Here is a 23,147-nt window from a genome sequence, read left to right as displayed (position 1 = left end):
CGATGGACAGAACACTTTACACTAGAGCACACCGATGGACAGAACACTTTACACTAGAGTACACCGATGGACAGAGCACTTTACACTAGAGCACACCGATGGACAGAACACTTTACACTAGAGCACACCGATGGACAGAGCACTTTACACTAGAGTACACCGATGGACAGAGCACTTTACACTAGAGTACACCGATGGACAGAGCACATTTACACTAGAGTACACCGATGGACAGAGCACTTTACACTAGAGTACACCGATGGACAGAACACTTTACACTAGAGTACACCGATGGACAGAACACTTTACACTAGAGTACACCGATGGACAGAGCACTTTACACTAGAGTACACCGATGGACAGAACACTTTACACTAGAGTATACCGATGGACAGAACACTTTACACTAGAGTACACCGATGGACAGAACACTTTACACTAGAGTACACCGATGGACAGAACACTTTACACTAGAGCACACCGATGGACAGAGCACTTTACACTAGAGCACACCGATGGACAGAGCACATTTACACTAGAGTACACCGATGGACAGAACACTTTACACTAGAGCACACCGATGGACAGAACACTTTACACTAGAGTACACCGATGGACAGAACACTTTACACTAGAGCACACCGATGGACAGAACACTTTACACTAGAGCACACCGATGGACAGAACACTTTACACTAGAGCACACCGATGGACAGAACACTTTACACTAGAGCACACCGATGGACAGAACACTTTACACTAGAGTACACCGATGGACAGAACACTTTACACTAGAGTACACCGATGGACAGAACACTTTACACTAGAGTACACCGATGGACAGAACACTTTACACTAGAGTACACCGATGGACAGAGCACATTTACACTAGAGTACACCGATGGACAGAGCACTTTACACTAGAGTACACCGATGGACAGAACACTTTACACTAGAGTACACCGATGGACAGAACACTTTACACTAGAGTACACCGATGGACAGAGCACATTTACACTAGAGTACACCGATGGACAGAACACTTTACACTAGAGCACACCTATGGACAGAACACTTTACACTAGAGTACACCGATGGACAGAGCACATTTACACTAGAGTACACCGATGGACAGAACACTTTACACTAGAGCACACCGATGGACAGAACACTTTACACTAGAATACACCGATGGACAGAACACTTTACACTAGAGTACACCGATGGACAGAACACTTTATACTAGAGTACACCGATGGACAGAACACTTTACACTAGAGCACACCGATGGACAGAACACTTTACACTAGAGTACACCGATGGACAGAACACTTTACACTAGAGCACACCGATGGACAGAACACTTTACACTAGAGTACACCGATGGACAGAACACTTTACACTAGAGTACACCGATGGACAGAACACTTTACACTAGAGTACACCGATGGACAGAACACTTTACACTAGAGTACACCGATGGACAGAACACTTTACACTAGAGTACACCGATGGACAGAGCACTTTACACTAGAGTACACCGATGGACAGAGCACTTTACACTAGAGTACACCGATGGACAGAACACTTTACACTAGAGTACACCGATGGACAGAGCACATTTACGCTAGAGTACACCGATGGACAGAACACATTTACAGTAGAGTACACCGATGGACAGAACACTTTTACACTAGAGTACACCGATGGACAGAACACTTTACACTAGAGTACACCGATGGACAGAGCACATTTACGCTAGAGTACACCGATGGACAGAACATTTTACACTAGAGTACACCGATGGACAGAGCACATTTACGCTAGAGTACACCGATGGACAGAACACATTTACGCTAGAGTACATGGAAGGATAGAGAGAACACAGTTACATTAGAATGCACTCAGTAGAAGCAGTGTAAAGGTGTCATAGGGGAATGCAAAGAGATCAGCACGTAAGGCTTGGTCAGGTTTAGGCTCTTCGTTTTTCCTTCCTTCCTTCCTTCCTTCCTTCCTTCCTTCCTTCCTTCCTTCCTTCCTCCTTCCCTCCCTTCTTTCCTTACTCCTTCCCTCCCTTCTTTCCTTACTCCCTCCCTCCCTTCTTTCCTTACTCCCTCCCTCTTTCCCTCCCACCCTCCTTCTTTCCTCTCTCCCTCTCCCTCTCTTTCTTCCTATCTTTCTTTCTTTTTTCTCCTTCTCTCGCTTTTTAGAACTAATCAACCAAGGAGAGTCTTACAAATAGAAATCTCTGTATAACTAAAGGCAGAAAAACTGTGGTCTATAGGTTAACAGGGTCTGAAATTTAACAGATTCAAAAGAATCCTGATATGACTTCAGAAACTTCAGAATTGCATTTAATTCAGGTTTTGTTCAAGTACAGATCATATTAGGATCAGTTCTTCCTTAAGGCTTAATCTCCCCCTACCCCCGCAGGTTTATTCTTAAAAGAAGCCATAACAATATTTTCTTTTGTTTAAGAAATTTATTTCACTTGGCAATTTCAAGATGAATAGATGGCAAAGTTTAAACTGACATTTCCTTGTAGAGGAAGCAAAGGTGGAAAAGGGTAGATGGGACCAGAGGGTTGAGAAAAGTTTAATTTTGGGGGATTGTTTTTAATTTTGCTACAATCCGCAAGATTTTTTCTGATTTCCTACCTTTTAGTATCTTTCTTCAGTTCTGATAATAATTTACAATCTTATTAATCTCTTATAAATTAGCAACACTGTCATTTCTTCTCTTCGCTGCCTCTATGTTTTACTTAAATTGCACATTTATTCCAAGTCTATTGCATGGGACTTCTGCTTTAGGATGCAAAATTATTCAACTTGGAAATACTAAATAGTCTCCATTTTCTTTTCAAGTAGTTACAAATTAAATTAACTATACCTATTAAACATAAAAAACAGTTGTATTACCAAATACATTTTTTTCTCTAGACATTTCCCCTTTCCCGAATTTCTCTTCCCTATTTTAATATATATATATTTCTTTTCCAAAGATGTCAGCCTTCTGTTGTGGCTATATTAGGTGCTGCTTTATGAGGGCAGCTCCCTCAGCACCCCCTGATTTAGTTCTTTCCACACTGTTTACCCTGTACATTTGTGAAAACATAAGGGAGCTCAGGACCCCGAGTGCTCACCCCTCTGCTTGCTTGCCTGGCCAGGACAGGCAGCCTGTTTCTCCTCAACCCAGGAACGGGCTGTGTTGTCCTGTCTTCCCTAATAGCTAGTTTGGATGTCCTAGGGAGCACGGTAACACTTTCGACCTGTTGTTTTGAAAGGAACAGGTAAAACTTGTTTCCGTTGAGGTGCTATAATCTGATGTTTACTATATACCTGTGTTGCAGAGTAAGTATCTTCCCATCCTTACTTGTTTGCAATAAGAAGGCTAAAATCACCCTTTTGTAATTTTTGACCCGGGTGTGGTTGCTGTTGCTAGTGTGTCAGCACTCAGCACAAGGAAACTAAGGTTGTAGGGTTGAGAATTTGAGGCCAGCTTGAGGGTATACTTTACACTGTGGTAACTGTCTTCCAGGTGGGCTCCAAATCATCTCCAGTTTCTGGTGTTGATACCTTTGTGTAGTTCTTGTCTAGGGAGGCTGTGAATAGTAGACAAAGACAAAAGACATGATGTGTGACTTCCAACACAGGTCATAATAGGGCATAACAGACATACGGGATTGATTAGTGTCTTCCTGGCAGGCTGTGGTCTGGCTAGTCGATCAGTGGCATCTCTTGCCAGAAAGTTTAAGAATCTAGTAGTTGTTCAGTTCATAAGGCTAGATATCTTGGCCAGTCTTCAGTCTACATTAGAATCCTAAAGAAGTAGGTTCTGATACCAACAAGAGAATGCTCACCAACAGGATAGATGTACTTGCCAGGGAGAATAAGGTAGGCAAGCAAGAAGCAAACACTTTCTTTTTTATGAAGGTGTGACCCTGTCTTCAGGTCTTCCCACGTCAAATGAGCCAATCAAGAAAATCCCTTCCAGGCATCCCCAGCTGTTTGGGTTTTAGGTGTCCAGCTCTAGTCAGGTTGACAACCCAGATTAGATACCTTAAATGTTGTAGGATCACTCAGTCAACACCAGTGATGGAAGAGCAAACTGACAGGAGTATCAACTTTACCATCATCTAACCTGAGCTCTTTCCTGGATAGATTTAGTCTGCTCAGTGCTTGGAAGCCTGTACCCACAATTGTTTGGTTCACACTGCAAATGGAGACTAATAGCCTGCAAAACTTAATGGTCTCTCCCTCCTAACAAGAGGTCAAGTATTAGGATAATATAATGGTTATACAGTGCAGGGAGATTTTTAGTTTTTTTGTGGTCCCTTTAAGTGGTTTCTTTGACACTTTTTCTCAAATTTTATAATCTGTAAATCCATATTACACTTCTCAATCTAGATATCAGAAAAGTATCATAGAGCCCAGGATGAGTTTCTCTTTGTAATCTGTGTTCATGTTAGAAAAGCCACTATGTAAGTTACCACGTGTAGTCTTGTAAGGTAAAGAATATGGATCAAATCTGGGTGTCATGGCACAAACCTGTAATCCCAGCAGTTGGGGAGACAGAGGCATGTGGATCTCTGTGAATTTGAGGCCAGCCCAGCCTACAAAGAAAGTCCAGGAGAGCCAAGGCTACACAGAGAAACCCTGTCTCAAAAAAAATCACAGTTGGGGTGGGGGGAAGATAACAGATCATAGAAAAACAAAACAAAACCTAAAAGAACCTAAAAAGGGATGCCATTGGCCTGTTCTTTTCTTTAGCTTCTCTGTGTCATTGTAAGAGAAAAGTAGAAACAACAGCAACCAGGGCTTGGTAGGGGAGAAATAAAAGCAGACAACAAGCCTAGAGCAGGGGATTCTTGAGAAGGAAAGGAACACTCTATTTCAGTTAGAAGAAAATGCGTGGACGTCATGCAGAAAGAGCAGGCATTAAGACACAGCCTATCCCCCATATCACGCCTCCGGCCCAGGCATCATGGTTTCTCTTTGACTCCAGCTATTAGAGCTGCCGCTAAACAGCAGCTTTCAATCTGCTGCGATTGCACCTGGCAGTCTTCTCTTTTGTTTTCCCTTGGGATCTGTGCTTTCCCACTCTGATGCAAATTCATATCTGAGCTTTTGGAATCTAGCCATTTAAAAGTATCAGCTCCCATTGAGATCTAGAAGTTGGGAGCACATGGCTGGGAAAACCCTGAAGTTCCCTCTGGAAATCTGTAAATATATCATGTAAAACAATATGTCAAAATTAAAAGAAAACAAAAACAAAAAGCCCCACCATTGAAGCCTGGTATTCTCTTTTTTAGTTTCATATAAAAAGGAGGGTTCAGTGGCACTGGGGATTTTTATAGCTGTCGCCATTTTGTTTCGTGACGTGGTTACATGAACCTAGATGCCAATGAATTTGTGGGGGCTTCACCATGTTCACTAACCAAGATGCCACCATGCCATGTGACTGTTTACATCTTGATAACATCATTAGCCAAGATGGTGGCAACATTGCATGTTACATCCATCTTGATGGGCTCATCAGGTACTTTTAAATGACAGCAAACCAGATGGTTGGTTTTTGCTTATGGTATACTCTGCTCTATGATAAAATTAGCCCACCCCTCATTGGGGACAAGTTGCTATTATTATCTCACAGATTAAACATGGATAGTCACCCTCTTTCCTTTAAAAAGTCACCTGAGTTAGGTTAGCATGTAGGCCTAAAATAACATAGCAACAAAACAGGGTAGTATTCCTTGGTTTCACGATAAGAAAGATGAGTCCATTACCTCATTGCACAGATCATAAATATGAATGCCATGCAATTTCATCTGGATCTTGTTTTGACTTCTGCTTAGTTCCAATGCCCAAGTTGTGCCATAAAAGTAATCCCAGGGCACACTTGATTTTACCCCACTTGAGTATGGTATGTGTTGAGGTCAAGGGGTCTGGGGCCCTCTGTGGCCTAAAACCCTAAGAAACTAACTTGTTTCTAATTTAATACTTCAATGGCCATCTGTGGCATTTTGACCCAGTTAGAAGAGTAGCTGCTTAGGAGAAAATATCGGGTGTCAAATCTATGTTTTGTAGCTTTCTTGCATTCTTCAACCTCTCTTCAGTTAGAATAGAGAGAGTGTATTGAACAGAATTATAGAGCTTCTTGCCAGCCAGAGGATTTGTTTTGTTTTCGTCTGTTTCCTTTTGTGGTAGGTGAAGGTCTCAGTATCCCTTCCTCTCCTGCTACCTTTCCCTCTCTCTCCTGCCCCACACTGCCCTCTTCTCTCTTTAGTTTCCGCTCCCTTTCTTCCTCCTAGGTGATCTTATATCCTGGCCTCACTGCATTTCATGCATTCCAAGTTTCAGCTTCCAAAATGATCTGCCTGACCAGTAAATGAACACTTTGTTGTCTTCCATAGTATTTATCTTTAGGCTGTTCACACATGTGCCTGGTTAAGTGGTCTTTACTTATTTGGGCCCTTTGCTGCATTAGGGAGAAACTTCCCATATTGGGATCATTGCTGTTCGAAAAAAGTGTACTTCACCTTGGAAGCCACTTTCCTTGGGGAAAGACATTTCTCTCTTAAGGGATGAGAACTGAATACTTCTAGTGGAGTTTGAAATCCCAGACAAGCCCCCAGTTCTTGGCAGTAATCAGTGAATAATCTTGGTGTCTCACAAGAGAACACACAAAGCAAATGTATCCTAGAAAGGATATATTTTTTTGCAAAAGGGGTGTCTAAGAACTGAAACTGGGCTAGCAAAACAGACTTCTTTATTTCTTTTATCCCTGATATAGGTGGTGACTGTGTCTCATCCCATTGTTGGGTGCCTCACTTCCATATCTGACAAAGAGGAAAAGACATGGTTCAGGAAGTAAGAATCCTTGCTGGGTTAATTACTTTAGATTAAAATAAAACAAGGCAAAATGTTTCTCCTACAACTGTCATGGTACATTCTACTTCTATGAAGTCAACTTTTTAGATTCCGTATGTTCATTTTACTATTATGTGCTTAGCTCATTTCAAATAGCCCAATGTCCTCTGGGGCCATCTTCTTACAGAAAACAGTTCTCTCTCTCTCTCTCTCTCTCTCTCTCTCTCTCTCTGGTTTAGTATTTCTATTGTGCATATACAGCACACTTTCTTTTCTGTAAGGAGGCAAGCCATAAATATTGGCAGTTGTCCAGACTAGGCAGATAGAAAAGAGGAAGATAGAAGCCATGCGTCTGAGTTACGCCGGCATGGAGAACTTTTCTGATTTTTAAAATTATTATTGTTGTTGTACATGTCTGTATGATGAGGGGGAGGCATTTATGACATACCATGAGCTGTATAGAAGTCAGAGGACAGCTTTGTAGAGACAGTTCTTTCTTCCTTTATGTGAGTTTTAGGAAATTGAACTCAAGTCATCTGCCTTTACTGCTTGAGTCATCTCACTGGCGTGAAAGTAGCATATTTTCTTTATCCATTCATCTGTTGATGGACACTAAGGTTGATTCTGTGTCTTGGCTCTTGCTTAGCCCTGTGCCATTATGTGGTGCTATAGTAAAGCTGGCCAAATAGATGTTTCTTCAACCCACCAATTTTTATTTATTTAAATTCCAGGAGTAGCATTGCTGAATCATATAGTTCAGTTTTTAATATTTTGAGGATCCTTTATTCTGGTTTGCCATAATGATAAGAGAGATTGTCACTGTTTACGTCCTGATGAGTGCTCACTTCTTGTCTTTTTTTTTTTTTTTTTGGTAGTAATCTAAAAGGAATGAGATATCTCCTTGTGATTTCTAATTACATTTCACCAGTGATTAATGATGGTGAAGATTTTGTTTTCAAAATCATGTGCCATTTTTACCTTCTCTTTTAGGGCATCTATTCATCTCTTGTGCCCATTTTATGAATTGGATTGGTTTCCTGCTGTTCAATACTTAAGTATTTTCAGATATTAACCCTTGTTAGATACATAGTTGGGAAATTTTTCTCTCTTCTGTGTTACTTTGTTCTTTAAATTATTTGCTGTAATTATTGTTATTATCTGAGGCAATCCCATTTATCTGATTTTGCTTCAGTTCCCAGCACTTTTGAGGTTTTATTTAAAAAGCAAAACCAAAAACCCAATATCTCCAACCCACGAGAATGAAACGTATCCCCCTCCCATTTTTTAGTTTTGTATTGTTCTTTTTTTTCCTCTCCTCTCATCTTTTTTGAGATGGTATGTCACATAGTGTTTTAAGATAGCCTTGAAGTCATGGACAGCCTCATGCTTTAAGTCTCGTGAGCTCTGTGGTTTAGGTGAGAGTTACCATGTGTTGTTTCAGCCTCAGTTCCTTAGTTTGTGTGAGTTGACAGGTACTGAGAGATAAGAGCATGCTTTTATTATAATTGTATCAACAGCCAGCCAACCTTGTTACTCATTTTCATATTAGAATACAATGCACAAATATTGAACACAATACTTTGTTCTGAATCCTTGTGCATGTGTGTGTGTGTGTGTGTGTGTGTGTGTGTGTTTTAAGAAATTGAAAAGAAAGTACTTAGAATAGTTTGAGGAATCATTGGTTCCATTCTTGGCTTTTTCTTTTATCTTTCCTATCCCTCTGTGATCCTAAAGACTGTTAGAATTTTGCTATATAGGTGGGAAGTTACATTTTAAACTTCTGTAGCGAATTATTTGCTTAACTAAATTGCTCATTCATATTCAAACCATTCATCTACATTAACATGTGTATGTGTTTGTGTGTGTGTAGTTGTTTTTTTTTTTTTTTTTTTCACTAGAAGAAGCAAGTTTCATTTTATTGAAATGTTAGGAAGGATCTTCATTTTTAAAAACTTTTTCAGATATTGTCTTGAGATTGAGTCTTTCATCCAGTTGTGACTTCCCAAAGGGAGATAGTGTTGTGGAACTGACTCTTCAGTAGAGACTCCATCAGAGCTGGTCTTCAGCTCAGTTTAAGTGGTAGTTTTTAAAACAGCTTTGTATTTTTAAGTAGTTAACTGTCTCTAAAAACGCCATCTAACACCAATAGCTTCCTTCTCTCTTGTTGCAGAGAACAAATCCTTCATGTCTGTCTTGCTTCACTAACTTGATCTTATGCTCTTAATAAGACTTCAGCTTCCTTTGCTTCTCTTCTTCCCCTGAAAATTCTTTACTTTATGCAGTTATCCTTCTGGCTTCAATTTGCTTCTGAAGAGAAGGCTGTTTATTAATTAAATATTAAACTGCTCTTCCTTGATTAGTAGGTGTTCCTTAAGTTAACTGATCAACCTACTTCACCGGGTCTTCATCGTTTTCCAGGACAGCCTCCGTAAGAAGGATGACAGGATTGAAGAGCTGGAAGAAGCATTGAGAGAAAGTGTACAGATAACTGCAGAGCGTGAAATGGTGCTGGCACAAGAGGAGTCGGCCAGGACCAATGCTGAGAAACAGGTCTGCGATTTTATGTAGCTATTAGCAATACTTCTGGGTAAACACAGGGAAACCATTGTTGTTTAAGGTGAGCTGTGCCTGCTGACTGTTCATGGGCTTCAAGTTACCTCATCCAGTGTTAGCATTTACACTTACATGGGGACTAAAATGTAATTGCAAGGGTTGGCTCATATCAACCTTGAAGCCTCTGAAATAATGATTTAGGAATGATTCATATACGTCTATGAAGTAAAAGCTAATAAAACATGTGGCTGACAACATGCAGCATGTCTGTTCACTACATGACTGTTCAAAACCCCACCTTTGGAGGTGAATGAGAACACAAACACATGTCAATTAGAAAATAGTTTATCTTTTCAAAGAGCGTTCAAGGCTGTAAAAAGTTCACAGCACATTTCAACAGCATATATCTAGAGCTGGTGGCCCTCTGCTGCCTGAAGGCCCCATCTCAGCCTTGTGGTAACTTGAAAGTTTCTGCCATTACCGTTCATGGCAGTTGTTTTATATGATTCCACTTCTCTCTTAGGTCTCTGTGTGCTTGCTTTTAACTCTTTCTTAGAAAGAATAAATAAGTAAGAGAGCTGTAAATCGAAAGAACTGTTTTGGTTAATGAAAGCTGCAATCTTGTTTCCAATTTTGAAAATGCGATTTGAGGTTTTAAATCTACCTAACACGGATACTATAACACTTAAATTCTGTAGCACCCTACCCTATCTTCTTGACTGATCACTTTACTCATAACTAATGACACTCTTTGTGTCTTTATTAGTTTTGACTTGATGTCATTTCTTCTTAGAAACACCTGATTTAGTTAGGTTATTGTCTCTTGAGCCCCAGCAATCAAACCGTCTGACTCCCTAGCATCTGGATCGCAAGCATGTGGTACCCGCTCTCCCCGCTTTGTTTTTAACCTGGGTTCTTGTGATGGAATCGCATCCTCATACTTGCTGTAGGTACTTGACTGGCTGAGCTTTCCCAGCACCTTCCCGCTTCTCTTTGACTTTGTGTTAGAACCTTCTGCCTACAGCTTCTTGCAGCTAACTTGAAATGCATGTAAGTAAGAACATACTCCACTTCCATGGGCTAAACTTCATTTACTCCTTAAATAAGTGGCCCGTTCTTGAAATATGATTTACCAAGTGTTCAGCTTACTCTTAGAACAGGGTACTGACATTTACCAATTATGTTTGCCAATTCCTGAGATAAGTGCTTCGTTCATTCTGTGGCTTAATCATCTAAACAACACATGTAGGCAGAAAAATGAGCGTCTGTGTTCACTGGTCCTCTCACAGACCAGTACAGAATGGTTTCATCTTCTAAAGTATGAGATCTCTCTGCTTAAAACAGTTTTCCTCTTCTCACCAGAAGTCTGGATGTATCCGACTTCTCTAGAACTTCTGTGACCTTTCAGGTCTAACTTACGTGTCTTTGTGGGGTTTTTGAATAGTTCCTTTCACTTATGTCTGTTTTGTAACCTGTTATTATTAGCTATTTACATAATATGTAACAGGTATTTTTACTTGAAAATATCCAGTTTTCTTTGGTAGAATATGAGCTCCCTGGGTACAGGAGATGTGTCTGTGTACAGTTGTGGCTTTGACAGCGACAACCTGCTGGGTAAACATTGCCGTTAAGTGAACATCTAAGTTACTTAATTCTATTTCATTAGTGAGGGAATGAGTGGAATTTTCTTCTGACCTCTGCCTGCATGCCTGAGAATTGCAGTGTCACTTTATTAACTAAACATCCCGGAGGACAGTAATAATTTTGTGATCTTTCCAGTAGTTATCAAACCAGCATTTTAGACTATTCTGTGCTTCAGTTGGTTTTCTGCTTCACTTACTAAAGCACTTCATCATCTGCACAGAATAACAGTAATTTCAGTTACGTATTTAAATACTTAAAATGGCTATTTTCAAGTAATTTACATTTTTTAGTTCTTGGTTTTAAAAACTTGTAGCTGTGAAGCACAAACAAAACTTAGAAATCATTATTATCTTTATCCTATCTTTAAGAGTGGGAAAATATGTGTCTGAGAGTATGAATATACAAAATTCTAGCCACCTGATGCTTGATGCTATTTCAGCTAATGGACCCTAGCATGCAAGTCTAAGGTAACAGCAGGTCCCCAATTAAAAAAGTAAGTGATTTGTAGAAGTATAAATATGTATACATTCAGAAACTTTGAGAGCATTATAATGTCATGTAATATAGATAATCTTTTTGTTGTAACTTGATTTTATTTCCTTTTGCATTGTATTTCTGTCCTTTGGTGGTAACTTTCACGGTAGGATTTTCAATATTTGTTTCATCTTTTCCTCCCTTGGAAATAGGTTTATAATGTTTTTTTGGTTTTGTTTTTTTTGTTTTTTTTTGTTTTTTTTTTTGTTTTTTTTTTTTTGCTTACAATATTTTTTAAGACTGTTTCTTTTATATTGTACTTAACAGGCTATATTTAAATTTAAAAATTATTTCCATTCATTTATTGGTGTATGGGGAAGAACACATATGATAGCATCTATGTGAAGGTCATAGAACCTGTGGATACTAGTTTTTTCCTCCACCATTTAGGTCTTGGGGTTGAATCATACTTAGCAGCAGGTATTTTTAACCTCTGAACCATCTCACCTGCTCCAGGTAATCATCTATCGACAGTTCTTTATGCATTCCTATCTCTGTACTTCCCTTCTGACTCTTAAGCTGAACATCAGGTCTCTAGTAACAGATTATTGAACTGAATAGCTGAGTGGTTTGAGAGCATCGTAAACATACTTCTCAGAACTGTGTAGATTATTCTATTTTAAATACAACCTAGTTGTTTTGGTGGCTGGTTATAAAGATCAGGTACTTATTAGACCCTGAAATGAGTCCGGTGGAAATATATTATCTTTCTTACTGGTGACAGCTGGCCTCAAAACAAGAGCCATTCTGCACTTGACAGGAAACTTCAGAGGCCAACAGGGATGCTATTTTTAAGAAAATTATGCGGACTTTGGCCTGTTGAAAGTAGTTCTTAAATAGCTGTGCAGTACCATAGCAGAAATCTTCCTTTTTAGACCTCTCTTTTTGTTCTGAGAAATACTGTAGGAAATGGTCTCAAGTTAAAAGAATAATTGTTTTTAATAATGGCAACCAAAAACCTGAATTCCGATGTATTTATTAGTGGAAATGTCTCAAATCTGTTCAGTTAATAAGTACATAAACTCAGATACGTAGAGAAAGAATGTCAGAAGAGTTGAAACTATATTATTGTAGTTGTTTATCTACCAACCATCTGTAAGATTAACAAGTAAGAAAACAACAACATAATATAGTTGAAACTATATTATTGTAGCCACATTCAAAAATATAAAATAAGTAAAATGGTGGCTAATTGAAACGTATTATGTTGTTTTGGGGTATGTGTGTACATGTATGCATTTTTCCTATGTTCAGAAGTAAGTAAGTGTGTGTGCACTCATTTGCACACACGCACATGCATATGAAGGTCAGAAGAGAAGCTGAGGTAATTTCCTTAGATTCTGTCCACTTTTGTGCGTGTTTGTTGAGATCAGAGATGAACATTAGGTATCTCCTTCAGTTACTGTTCACCTCATTAAAAAATAGTATTTATTTGTATTGTATGTGTGGGCGTTTTGCCTGCATGTGTGTCTGTGTATCATGTGCCTGGCAAAGCCCAAAAGATGGTTATCAGATCCTCTGGTACTAAAGTTACATATGGTTATGAGCTGCCATGTGGGTGTTGGAAACTGAACCCAAGTCCTTTGCAAGAGCAGCAACAACTCCTTAACTTGTGAGCCCTCTCTCCAGGCTTTCCATTTCAGTTGTTTGAGACAAGGTCTCTTGCCTGAAACTCACCCATTTAATTAGACTTCCTGGATAGCAAGCCCCAGGAATCCTGTTTCAGCACTGGGATTGCAGACATACTCTGTTTTTTGTGTTTTTTATGTGGGTGCTCGAGATCAGACTCTCTCATGAATATTTTCTTTCAGCAGAGTAAACTTCTGATAAAAGTGAAATGACTCATTTGAGACTACCTTGTTTTTGTTTAAAATTGTACTTATATAATTATCTTGTGAACAATTTTGAGGTAATTATTGTCCTCTTTATATTAAACAATAAAAATATATCTCGGCATTTTAATAAAAGGTAAAATACTACCAACCATCTGTAAGATTAACAAGTAAGAAAACAACAACATGATTTTTAAAATAATTATAGTATTAGCAATGCTAAAAGGTATTCCCTGGTAGAAATATTGAGGAAACTGTCAAATAAAAACAGAAAGTGTTACAAAAATACAGAAATTGAATATGTGCTAGGTAGTAAGAGTGGACATTATGTAGAATTTAAGTATTTCTAAGCCAATGGCATTATCTTTCCTCACTGTATGGGTTGTATGGGATAAATATGTGAATCATTAGGTACCCTTACATTGATAGTCTCTCTCTCTTTTTTATTGCTCTTAAAATGTATCATCACATAAAGTGTAAAACTTAAATTAGTTAGATTAGTCATTATAACTCCCTGTGTAACTTTGCCAGCTGGGGTCAGTAGATAGCTACTTCCACAGTTCTCAAGCTCCAGGAAGTAACCATGTGAGGTAATAGGACCAAAACTCAAAAATCTGAATGCCTTCCAATAGTAATTTTTTAAAGTATGCATTTAGATTTGTCATTAGTATCACAATTACTTTTTAAAATATTTTAAAACGTAATAACTTACATAGTTCTTGACATTCAGGAATTATTTATGTCTCCAAATTTAAGTTTTAATTCCTCATTGATTTTTCTAAAGTTGTAATTCAATGAAAAATTAACCGCAGTGGACCTAAAATAAAAGATTGGCACTCCCAGAACTGTGCCTCAGAGATAAGTTTCAGAACCTGTTGCTATTGTCCTCATGGTAGATGTGTTATATACTTTTGCCTACACTGTGTGAGATCTATTGTAATCAAACATTTAGGCAATCTACAACATTGGACGTATACTCTGCTCATAATGAGTGCTTGAGAGGTTTAGGTCCTTATTAGGATAATCTCCAGAGAAGTTTATTTAGCCTAGTTACCGATCATGGCGGTAGTTATCCAAGATACAATGCTAGGCGAGCCTTGAGAATCAGGGGCAGCTTCTCACTGGTTGATGTTGCCCTTAGGTCCATCATACTTATTGTTTGCAGTGGAAGGTATTTTCCTAGAGAAATGTGCACATTGTAATTTGTCCTACCCGGCAGGTAGTACTTATATGTGTTACATCCTAAATTCTAGTTTGATAATCATTTATTTCTCCTTAATAAACTATTAAAAATACGCTGGAGGTTAGTGTAAATTGTATTGGATCAAAAATCAATTGATAGGAATTTTACTCCATGTCGTGTTTACTGGTTGTGACTTAGTAAGTGCTCTAACCCCTCCAAGCCCTGTCTTAGAGGGAAGAAACCATTACCTTTGCAAGCATCCACTCATGGCTCATACTGAGATAAGCTATAAAGGCTTCCTTCAAATGTTGAGACTCATTATGGCCTCTTGTGTGTGTCTGGTGGTACGTTGGAGGAGGAGTCTGCGTGTAAGCCTCTGTGTGTGTCTGCATGTTCACACTCACTTGATACTTAGAAGTTCCCTGTCTGCATTCTTGAGTTGTCAGACATTGAATTCCGTTTTTTTTCCACGTTGGCAAAGTAATCTAATAAAGTGAAATGACTACTTTCTTTTTTCACAATTTGCTTACCTGAGTTCAATCCCTAGGTTCCATGTGGTAGAGGGAGAGAATGAACTCCTAAGGTAGTCCTCTTACTTTCATATATATGCCATGGAAAGCCCCTCTCCAAAAATGAGGGGATATTTTTCATTAAAAAATGGTAGTTACTATGTCTTTGTTAGTGCTATTTGAGAAAGAAATTGTGACCTGTCATTTACATTATTTATAACCTTTCTTCAGGAGTAAGGAAAAGAACAACTTTTTTATTTTGTTTGAGTGTTGTGAACCTGTTTGTTGCTGGAGCAAGCAAATTATAGAAGCTACTTAATCATACAAACTTAAGCAAAGGAAAAGCCAGTCTGCTGAAACAATACTTTACAGTGTATTAATTCAGATTCCTTTCGTTTTTGTTTGGATGTTATGTTGCCAGAAGTTACTAAAATTGAATTGTCAGCAGTTAAATAGTTCCTTTCTTTTCAGCCTTGGTGACACAAGTCCCGACAGCAGGGTGACAACTGCTGGGAAAATGCGTGCCCAGGTTTTATGGGCAGCTTTCACCTTTTCAGCTTCACTTAGGAGTGTTGAGCGATTATCATAGGATTTATCTACCTAAGCCCTCTGACTTGATTAAAAAAGACAAAAGAAAATTTCATTCACACTGAGATGTTTTCTATCTCTTTTACAATTTGTCTTCAGTTGCAGAAGATGTGTTACCAGAAACATGAACACTGCGTAGTAAGGTGTTGCCAACCAGTGGACAGTTCTGCCCTGTGCCAGCCTGTCTCAGCTGTGCACCTACTTGTAACTCATTTGCTCTTAGAGAAATGATGTACTTTAGAGGTGGCAAAAGCATTGTATGAATTCTTCATCCAGTTGAGCATGCTCATTTTTAAAAGTGTCATTTACTAATGTCACAGCATATGACAGTGTTGATTTAATGAGGAAATGAACAGTGTATAAAAAGTCAAGAAATCTGCCAAGACTCAAAACTGTATTCTGAACCAGTGTTTTCTTTAGGGTTGTTGTCTGTGACTCATGCTTGGATCCTGCACGGGTGTATATGAAAGTCTGGAGTCTAACATAAGCTTATCTGCTACCGTTAGCATATGTCAATACCCAATTGAAATTTCCTGAATAGAAATTTCAGGGAACAAAATAGAAAACATATGAATGTTAAGTTACATGTACCTTTAGATGGGGAGCATAGAGATATGAAAAATTAATCTCTTTGCTGGCTCTGATTATTTTGAAGTCCTGATCCATTGGGACTAGTGACTCTCTTCAGATAAACTAGTAAAGGTAAATTCCTCAGCCGTTGCCCTGGAAAGGAGCCCTCTGTAGTGAGCCCTGCCACAGCATTATCCCCTGTTAGGCCGTGCTTTCTTGACGTAACCCTCTGATACCTTTCATCTCTCATATGTTTGCTGTCTAAGTCATTAGACTTCGCAAGTCTATCAGCATGTTTTTGTTGTTGTTGTTTTTGTTTTTGTTTTTTCACTCTCAACAGAGGCTCATTTACCTTCTACACTGTGCCAGGCTTTGACATACATCTTAACTTCCTTCTTGAGACTTCAGAAAAGAAACAAACAAAACAAACCATCTGGCTGAATTGGTTCTACTTCTCTGATGTGAAGTGCTTATTCTTAACCATGGCTGTTAGCTACAGGATTCTTATCTGTTTCATTGCTGTTGACTTCCAAGCCTTATATTGTCACATTCTTACAAGAAGCCTGGAGTTTTCAAGGTTCTTGCATTCAGCTGTAGCGTTGAAGCTTTTCATTGAAGACATAGTAAGAACATCTATTTCAGAACCATGCTTTCTCAGCTTTTTGGCCACTGGCTTTTGCTCCTAGTGCATGTCTTTATTGTAGCACAGGCATCCTAAACCTTGTTTTAATCTAGCCTACCTCCATCTTCATCCACTAATCATCTTTGCATCTTACTCTCTCAACACGTTGGCCTCCCTGCCTTGTGTTCCTGATGTATGGATTTCTCACTCCCTTCTGATAGTTATTCATCGTTGCCTTTTGCTTTATCTTAATCCACTAGTCTTGCCTTCACTTCTTTCTCTATTCTGGTTCAGTTTCTTGCCTGTCATTCTAACAATTATTTTAAATTTCTAAAACGTTGCTCCTCTAACATTTCTAACATTCCTCCTGTTAACATTTCAGAGAGTGGTGAAATCTCTTCTTACAGCCCGAGATGCTTCTTTGTCTGCCCTTACCTCTCTCCTCACACTAGCCTCCTTCCTTTGTTCTGGAGCTTCTGATATTTCGATAATTTAATTCATCAGAGTGTGCTTTCTTGTGGCATTGTTGTTGTACACAGGGGTCACATGTAATGCTTTATTCTCCCCATCTGGTCTGTCTTGGAGAAACTTATCTAGGGCCTGGGACAACACCAGGACCTCATGCTATGTATTCCCCGTGGCATCTTTTACTTTTTTGCATAGTGTATTCTTGGTTTACAGTTAAGTTTTGTACTTGGTGACAGTAGCACACAGTATAGAAAAAGTCTTTGATGCATAGCGTGGTATCTGGCACCTTGTTGGGCTGTTGGAGATTGCCTCTCATGAGTACTGATGCAAACTAACAGGGAGTAAGATGCACTCAGGTGGGAATCCTCTTTGCTTCCTCTGGCAAGAAACTTTAGCCTCTAAACTCTTTCTTTCATAGAAGTTATAATAATGGTAGCAATAATAGCTGTATCATATGATTACTGTGAAGTTTTAATAGCACAATACATATGAAAGATTTGGAACAAGACCTTTCAAAGCAGTTAAAAATGTAATATTGTCCTATTAGTAATTGGGAAAATAATTTATAGTGTAAATAATACCATAAAGCTCTATTAAGAACTGTAAATCACAATCCTCATTCACAACAATTACATGAAACCTGAAGTAGCTTGTTAGGATAGGCTGGTTTTGTGTGTCTGTACCTGTCTTTTCTAAATTTTTCAGAAACGTTTATCAGCCTTTAACTATGTACTTTTTTTTTCTCCATTCCCCCTCCCCTCCCCCACCTTTTAAAGTCAGGGTTCTGCATGACCTGGAACTTCCTATTTAGACCAAACTAACATCAGACGCACAGATCCTCTTGCTTCTGTCTCTTAGTGTTAGGATTAAAGGTCTGCACCACCATGTCTGGTTGCAGGTGGAGGCTTAATCTAGACTTTTGTTAAAAGTCAAGAAAGCTAATAGGATTCTCATGCGACTGCTTTTCATTGTGACTACTTAGCCCTTAGCGAATCTTGAGGGCTGTCTTTTGCTTTGGTTTTAGTTTTTACTACTCCTCTTTTCTTCTAGTCATTTTGTTCTTTTTAAAGCAGACTTATTCTTCCAAGGAGGTCTTACCAAGATTCTGCATAAACAACATGAAAACTACAAAGTGTCCTTTGCTGTTGGTTGTGGAGCAGAGGATGATGGGAAATAAGATGCAGACTTTGCTAGCACTGGAATGTCCTCATTGCTTTGCTTTCTTAAGGAAAATAGTCTGTGGTTGAGTCATAATTTGCTCCCTTTTTATTTTGTGTAAAAGTTTATTAGCTTGTGATTTAAGCAAACCATCTGGTCCTATTGGCATCACACACTGACAGACCTGAGCTTTCTCCCTAATTTTACTGTAGACAGTTAGGTTATATGCTTGGATCCCAGTTCTGGCAGGGATTTTTGAACGTTTATCTTAAAATTTCTGCTTTTTAAAAATTGCACTGTGACCCAAAGCACATATAAAATGATGGAGAATTTCTTAGTTGTTTAGCAAAAGATTTATCTCTCCTGCTGTCATACTTTAATTTTTCAGTGACAATGACTCAGTATTTTCCAAAAACCTTTGTGTGGTAGGTCCTGGATAGCCAGATTTGCAGAATATGTTCTCTTGGGTTTCAGAAAGGAAACAGAAAACAGGATAATTCAAATTGACTTTCATATTGTTTTCCTGACTTGTAGCCAGAGAGCAAATCAAGTGATTAGCTGGAAGTCCTGGTTTATGGGTACCATTCTTGCTTTGTGTATAAAAATGCTCTACAACTTATTTGGAGGTGCTGGAGTGATGGCTCAGTGTTTAAGAGCATTTGCTGCTTTTGCAGAGGATCCAGGCCTGATTACCAACACCCACATGCTGGCTCATAACCATCCGTAACTCCAGTTCTTAGGGATCTGACACCAGCTTCAGGCACCAGGCACACACATGGTGCACAGACAGACATGCAAACAGTCACACACATTAAATAAAATAAGGAAATCCAAGGAAAAATCAAACTTACTTGGATATATGTGTAACCAGAGGCAGAAGTACTTATAAACGTAGCATTCAAATGCAAATTAGGCATTCTTTAAGAAAACTGTGCTTTACTAACTCCAGAAGCCCAAGAAGTGAAAGTTTAGAACTCAAGTAGGACATGTCATTCAACATGGTAGACGAGACTCCAGGAAAACAGTTGAAGAGGGTTGTTGAAATACATATTTGTATGCATCAGCTAGAGAGTGCATAGGCGTAAGGAGAGGCAGGGATTTTGTAGGTAATACTTGGTAAACTGTTAGGCTTGAGTTGTCTTTAATTTGACAGTAAAAAGAAAATGGGGGGGGGGGGCAGTCCAGAGCTGCCCAAGGAGGAAGAGCAAATAATGAAGTAAACCTAACCATGCATTTACCAAGAGCAACCCACAAAGCCCAGAAATATTTCTGGGGAGCTTGGAAGGAAGGAAGGAAGGAAGGAAGGAAGGAAGGAAGGAAGGAAGGAAGGAAGGAAGGGTACTCAGTAGATGAGATTTTGAGTGCTTGCACTTTCATAACTCCTGGTCCTGCAGAGTTAAGTTAAAACAATAGGTGTTTTTGCCAGTAATTTGAACATTTAGAGTAAATTATCAATGCCAAGCAAAATAGTACTTGGCAAAGCTTGCTTAATATGAGAAAGAAACCCTTAAAAAATGAAAATTAAAACTTTCCCACAAATTTCAAGTCCAGAGATTTATATTGGTGTCTTAGAAAACTTAATGGGAACATGCCTCATTTGAAGACTTAACTGAGGTCAGCAGTTACTTTGAAGATTGTTCGTTTGGCAATGCCAGAATTAGTCTCGGCCTGTGTCACATCACCTAACAATCCATTTCTCAAGGCAGCTGCATAGCCTAGCCAGTCAAGGTCTTCTCCATGCCAGGAGGTCATGACAACAGTGTCGCTCTGCTGTATGCCGTTCCCATAGAGGAGCAATTCTCAACCCTTTGGGGGTTAAATGACCCTTTTATGCAGGTCGCAGATATGGTATCCCGCATGCCCGATATTCATACAGATTACTATTCTTATCATTTGGCAAAATTAGTTATGAGTACCAGTGAAACGATTTTATGGTTGGAGTCATCACAACATGAGGGACTGCATTAAAGGGTTGAAGCATTAGGAAGGTTCAGAACCGCTGCTGTAGAGGAATGAATTTAGAACCACTGATTGAATCTGCCAGTGATGCCAGGTAAGAAATATCTTGTGACTTTTTGTAAAGAAAATATTTCTTAAACAGAATACAGTCACAAATCTTAGAATAAATGCTTGATAAATCATGTTCAAATACTTGATCAAAAGATTGCATGAAGACCCAGCACTCAGGGAGGCATAGGCAGGCAGATCTCTAGGAGTTCAAGGCCAGCTTAGTTTATAAAGCAAATCCAGGACAGCCAGGTTGTCCTCCAGAGCCCACCCACACACTGTGGCATATGCTTGCCTCAAAAATAAATTATTTTTTAAAGAAGATAATAGAGGAAGTTTCCAAGAGATAATTGAGACACTGTATTGCAACACTGAGCCATAAAATATCTCCTTATGACATAATAAGAATGACATGATGTTCTTGTGATGGAATGCTGTCAACAAGGAACAAAAAGTCAAACCTTAATTTATAGAAATCTTTCAATTTACAGTTTACAAGTTTGCATTCTGGAGGAACACATTAAATGACACTGTAGGAAAACCACCAAATGACTCTAGAAAGTGTTGAGCTTGTACAGGACAAAGGGAAGGTAAAACTGTAGAGGACTTAATCTTTTTCCAAGTACAAGTCAAAAGAATTTTCTTCCATCTATGAATTGCCTTAGTAGTAGTCTTATACAAAAAAGGGGGGAGGGGAGACAACAAAACCTATTGACCATAGAAGTTTGTTAAGCCTGACAAACTAAGCTCAGTCCCCTTATCAGGGCACTGACCTTGGAGAAGACTGAGTCTCCTATCAGCAGCCATTTATGGCTTCTGGCTTCGATCTGCTGTTTTCTCTCAGTCATCTCCATTACAGTGTCAAGTAGAGTGATGAACACAGGCATTTCTAGTCTTAGAGGGAAAACATTCAGTCTTTAACAAAGATGCATTTGTCAATTGAAGAAGTTCTAGTCTTAAATTTTAAGTTGTTTTTAACCTGAAAGTATTAAAAATTGTCATATATATAATCTATAATATAATTAATATATATTATATAACATAATTGCTTATTGGGGTGATTATGTATTTTGTATTACTGTATTCTATTAACATGGTATATTACATTGTTTGATAATTATATGTTAAGCTAGCCTTGCATATCTTAGATAAAGAACAATTTTGAGATATCTTAGTCTTTACGTTTGTTTTTCCAGTTAAGTTCTCTTCTGTCTGTAATTTTAGTCTCCTCTATCCCTCTCCTCTTCCGTCCTAATCATCCCTACTTTTCTTGCTTCCTAATGGCAAAGATCATTTGTACATTTTTCACCCTAAATCTGGAATCCGGTCCCTTTACTCCCAACCCCCAGCCCCATGGAGCCTATTCCATTAGTGGTAAACTACAGTCAGCAAGCTTCTTAGCTGTCTCCACCTCTAGATCATGTTCTGTAATGCATAGTTATTTTGTTGTTCATTTTGGATATAAACTCACAGTTTTTATTTTGGAAAGGGGGGACAAAGCATGATGGGTGAAGCAATTATTATTCAAATTGATAAACTGATAAAAAGAGGTAGTGATTTACTTTGAAATACATTCATCTACTTTTTTTTTTAATGTAGGCGGGCTGGCAAGATGGCTTAGTAGGTAAAAGAGATTGCTGTCAAGCCTGAAAAACTAAGTTCAGTCCCTGAAGTCTATATGGTTGAAACCAGGGCTACGTATTGAGCTCCTATTTTAGGGCTTGGATAGTGCAATTGATAAGGCTCCTGACCTTAATCTGAGATCCTATTTTTAAAAGTAAAAGAAAAATAAAAAGGATGTGGTGGAGGCAGGAACATTAGCAGTTCAAGCCCAGTTAAGGTTCCATAGTGATTTTCCAAGCCAACATCAAATTGTCTCAGAAAAAGGGAACAGGCAGACAGAAGATTATACAAATTAAGAATGCTGTTTATTTTTCAGGAACCTTGGGAATACAGTGAAATAACTACACTTCCGCCATTCAATGATAGTTATGGTGATTTTCTCCTACGTGTGGGTGATGCTTTCTAAACTTGTCTCCAGTGGAGGCCTGAAACTACAAACCATACTGAATACATATAGTAAAGTTTAATGTATAAAAAGAGCTGAGTCAGAGAATAACAACAATAAAATCATTAGAATGACAATAATATTAGAAGTTATATAGATATGGCTTCTTTCTCAGCTTATTTTACTGTACCCTTTATTTAAAGAAAGCACGTTACACCTTCTCTTTGTCAACATCACTTCGCACATTAAGGCCATTATTAAATAAAAGGAAACATTACTTGAGCACAAGAACTGTAAGAGCAAGTCGGGGTTCAGTCTCTGAGGTTGGTACTGAATGACCCTAAGATAGACAGCACACACAGATAATTGGCAAACAGCAATTCACAGCTAGGCCCAAGGGAGAAACAGATGTGAGATTTCAGCATAGTGTAAGACTGGTACATAATTAAAAAGTTATAAATTGTTTAATTCTGGGATTTTCCATTTGATGCTTTCAGACTAGAGGTAGCCAACTGCAAGAAGCAGAGCTGTGGATGAGAGATCGATGTCTGTTTTGCTCTTAATTCTGGAGAAGTCACATAGGCTCCAGTATTTTATAAATA

At 38.6% G+C, this 23,147-nt stretch overlaps 1 protein-coding gene across 12 annotated transcripts in view; it reads left to right on the top strand.

Annotated features, from left to right (window-relative positions):
* Positions 1–23,147, top strand: part of Erc1 (ELKS/RAB6-interacting/CAST family member 1) — a 270,194-nt gene that overhangs the window by 130,367 nt on the left and 116,680 nt on the right. For 7 of the 12 annotated variants that reach the window (XM_060384050.1, XM_060384047.1, XM_060384046.1 and 4 more), the window contains one exon: positions 9,288–9,419. The exons of the other annotated variants lie outside the window; for them this stretch is intronic. In XM_060384050.1, the coding sequence (XP_060240033.1) occupies positions 9,288–9,419 (132 nt within the window). The remainder of the gene's footprint in view (positions 1–9,287; positions 9,420–23,147) is intronic. 12 annotated transcript variants of the gene reach the window in all.

The sequence above is a fragment of the Meriones unguiculatus genome, chromosome 5 (assembly GCF_030254825.1).
Source record: "Meriones unguiculatus strain TT.TT164.6M chromosome 5, Bangor_MerUng_6.1, whole genome shotgun sequence".
Taxonomy (NCBI): domain Eukaryota; kingdom Metazoa; phylum Chordata; class Mammalia; order Rodentia; family Muridae; genus Meriones; species Meriones unguiculatus.
The sequence above is the reverse complement of the archived record's forward strand: the minus strand, read 5'-3'. Positions and strand labels throughout refer to the sequence as shown.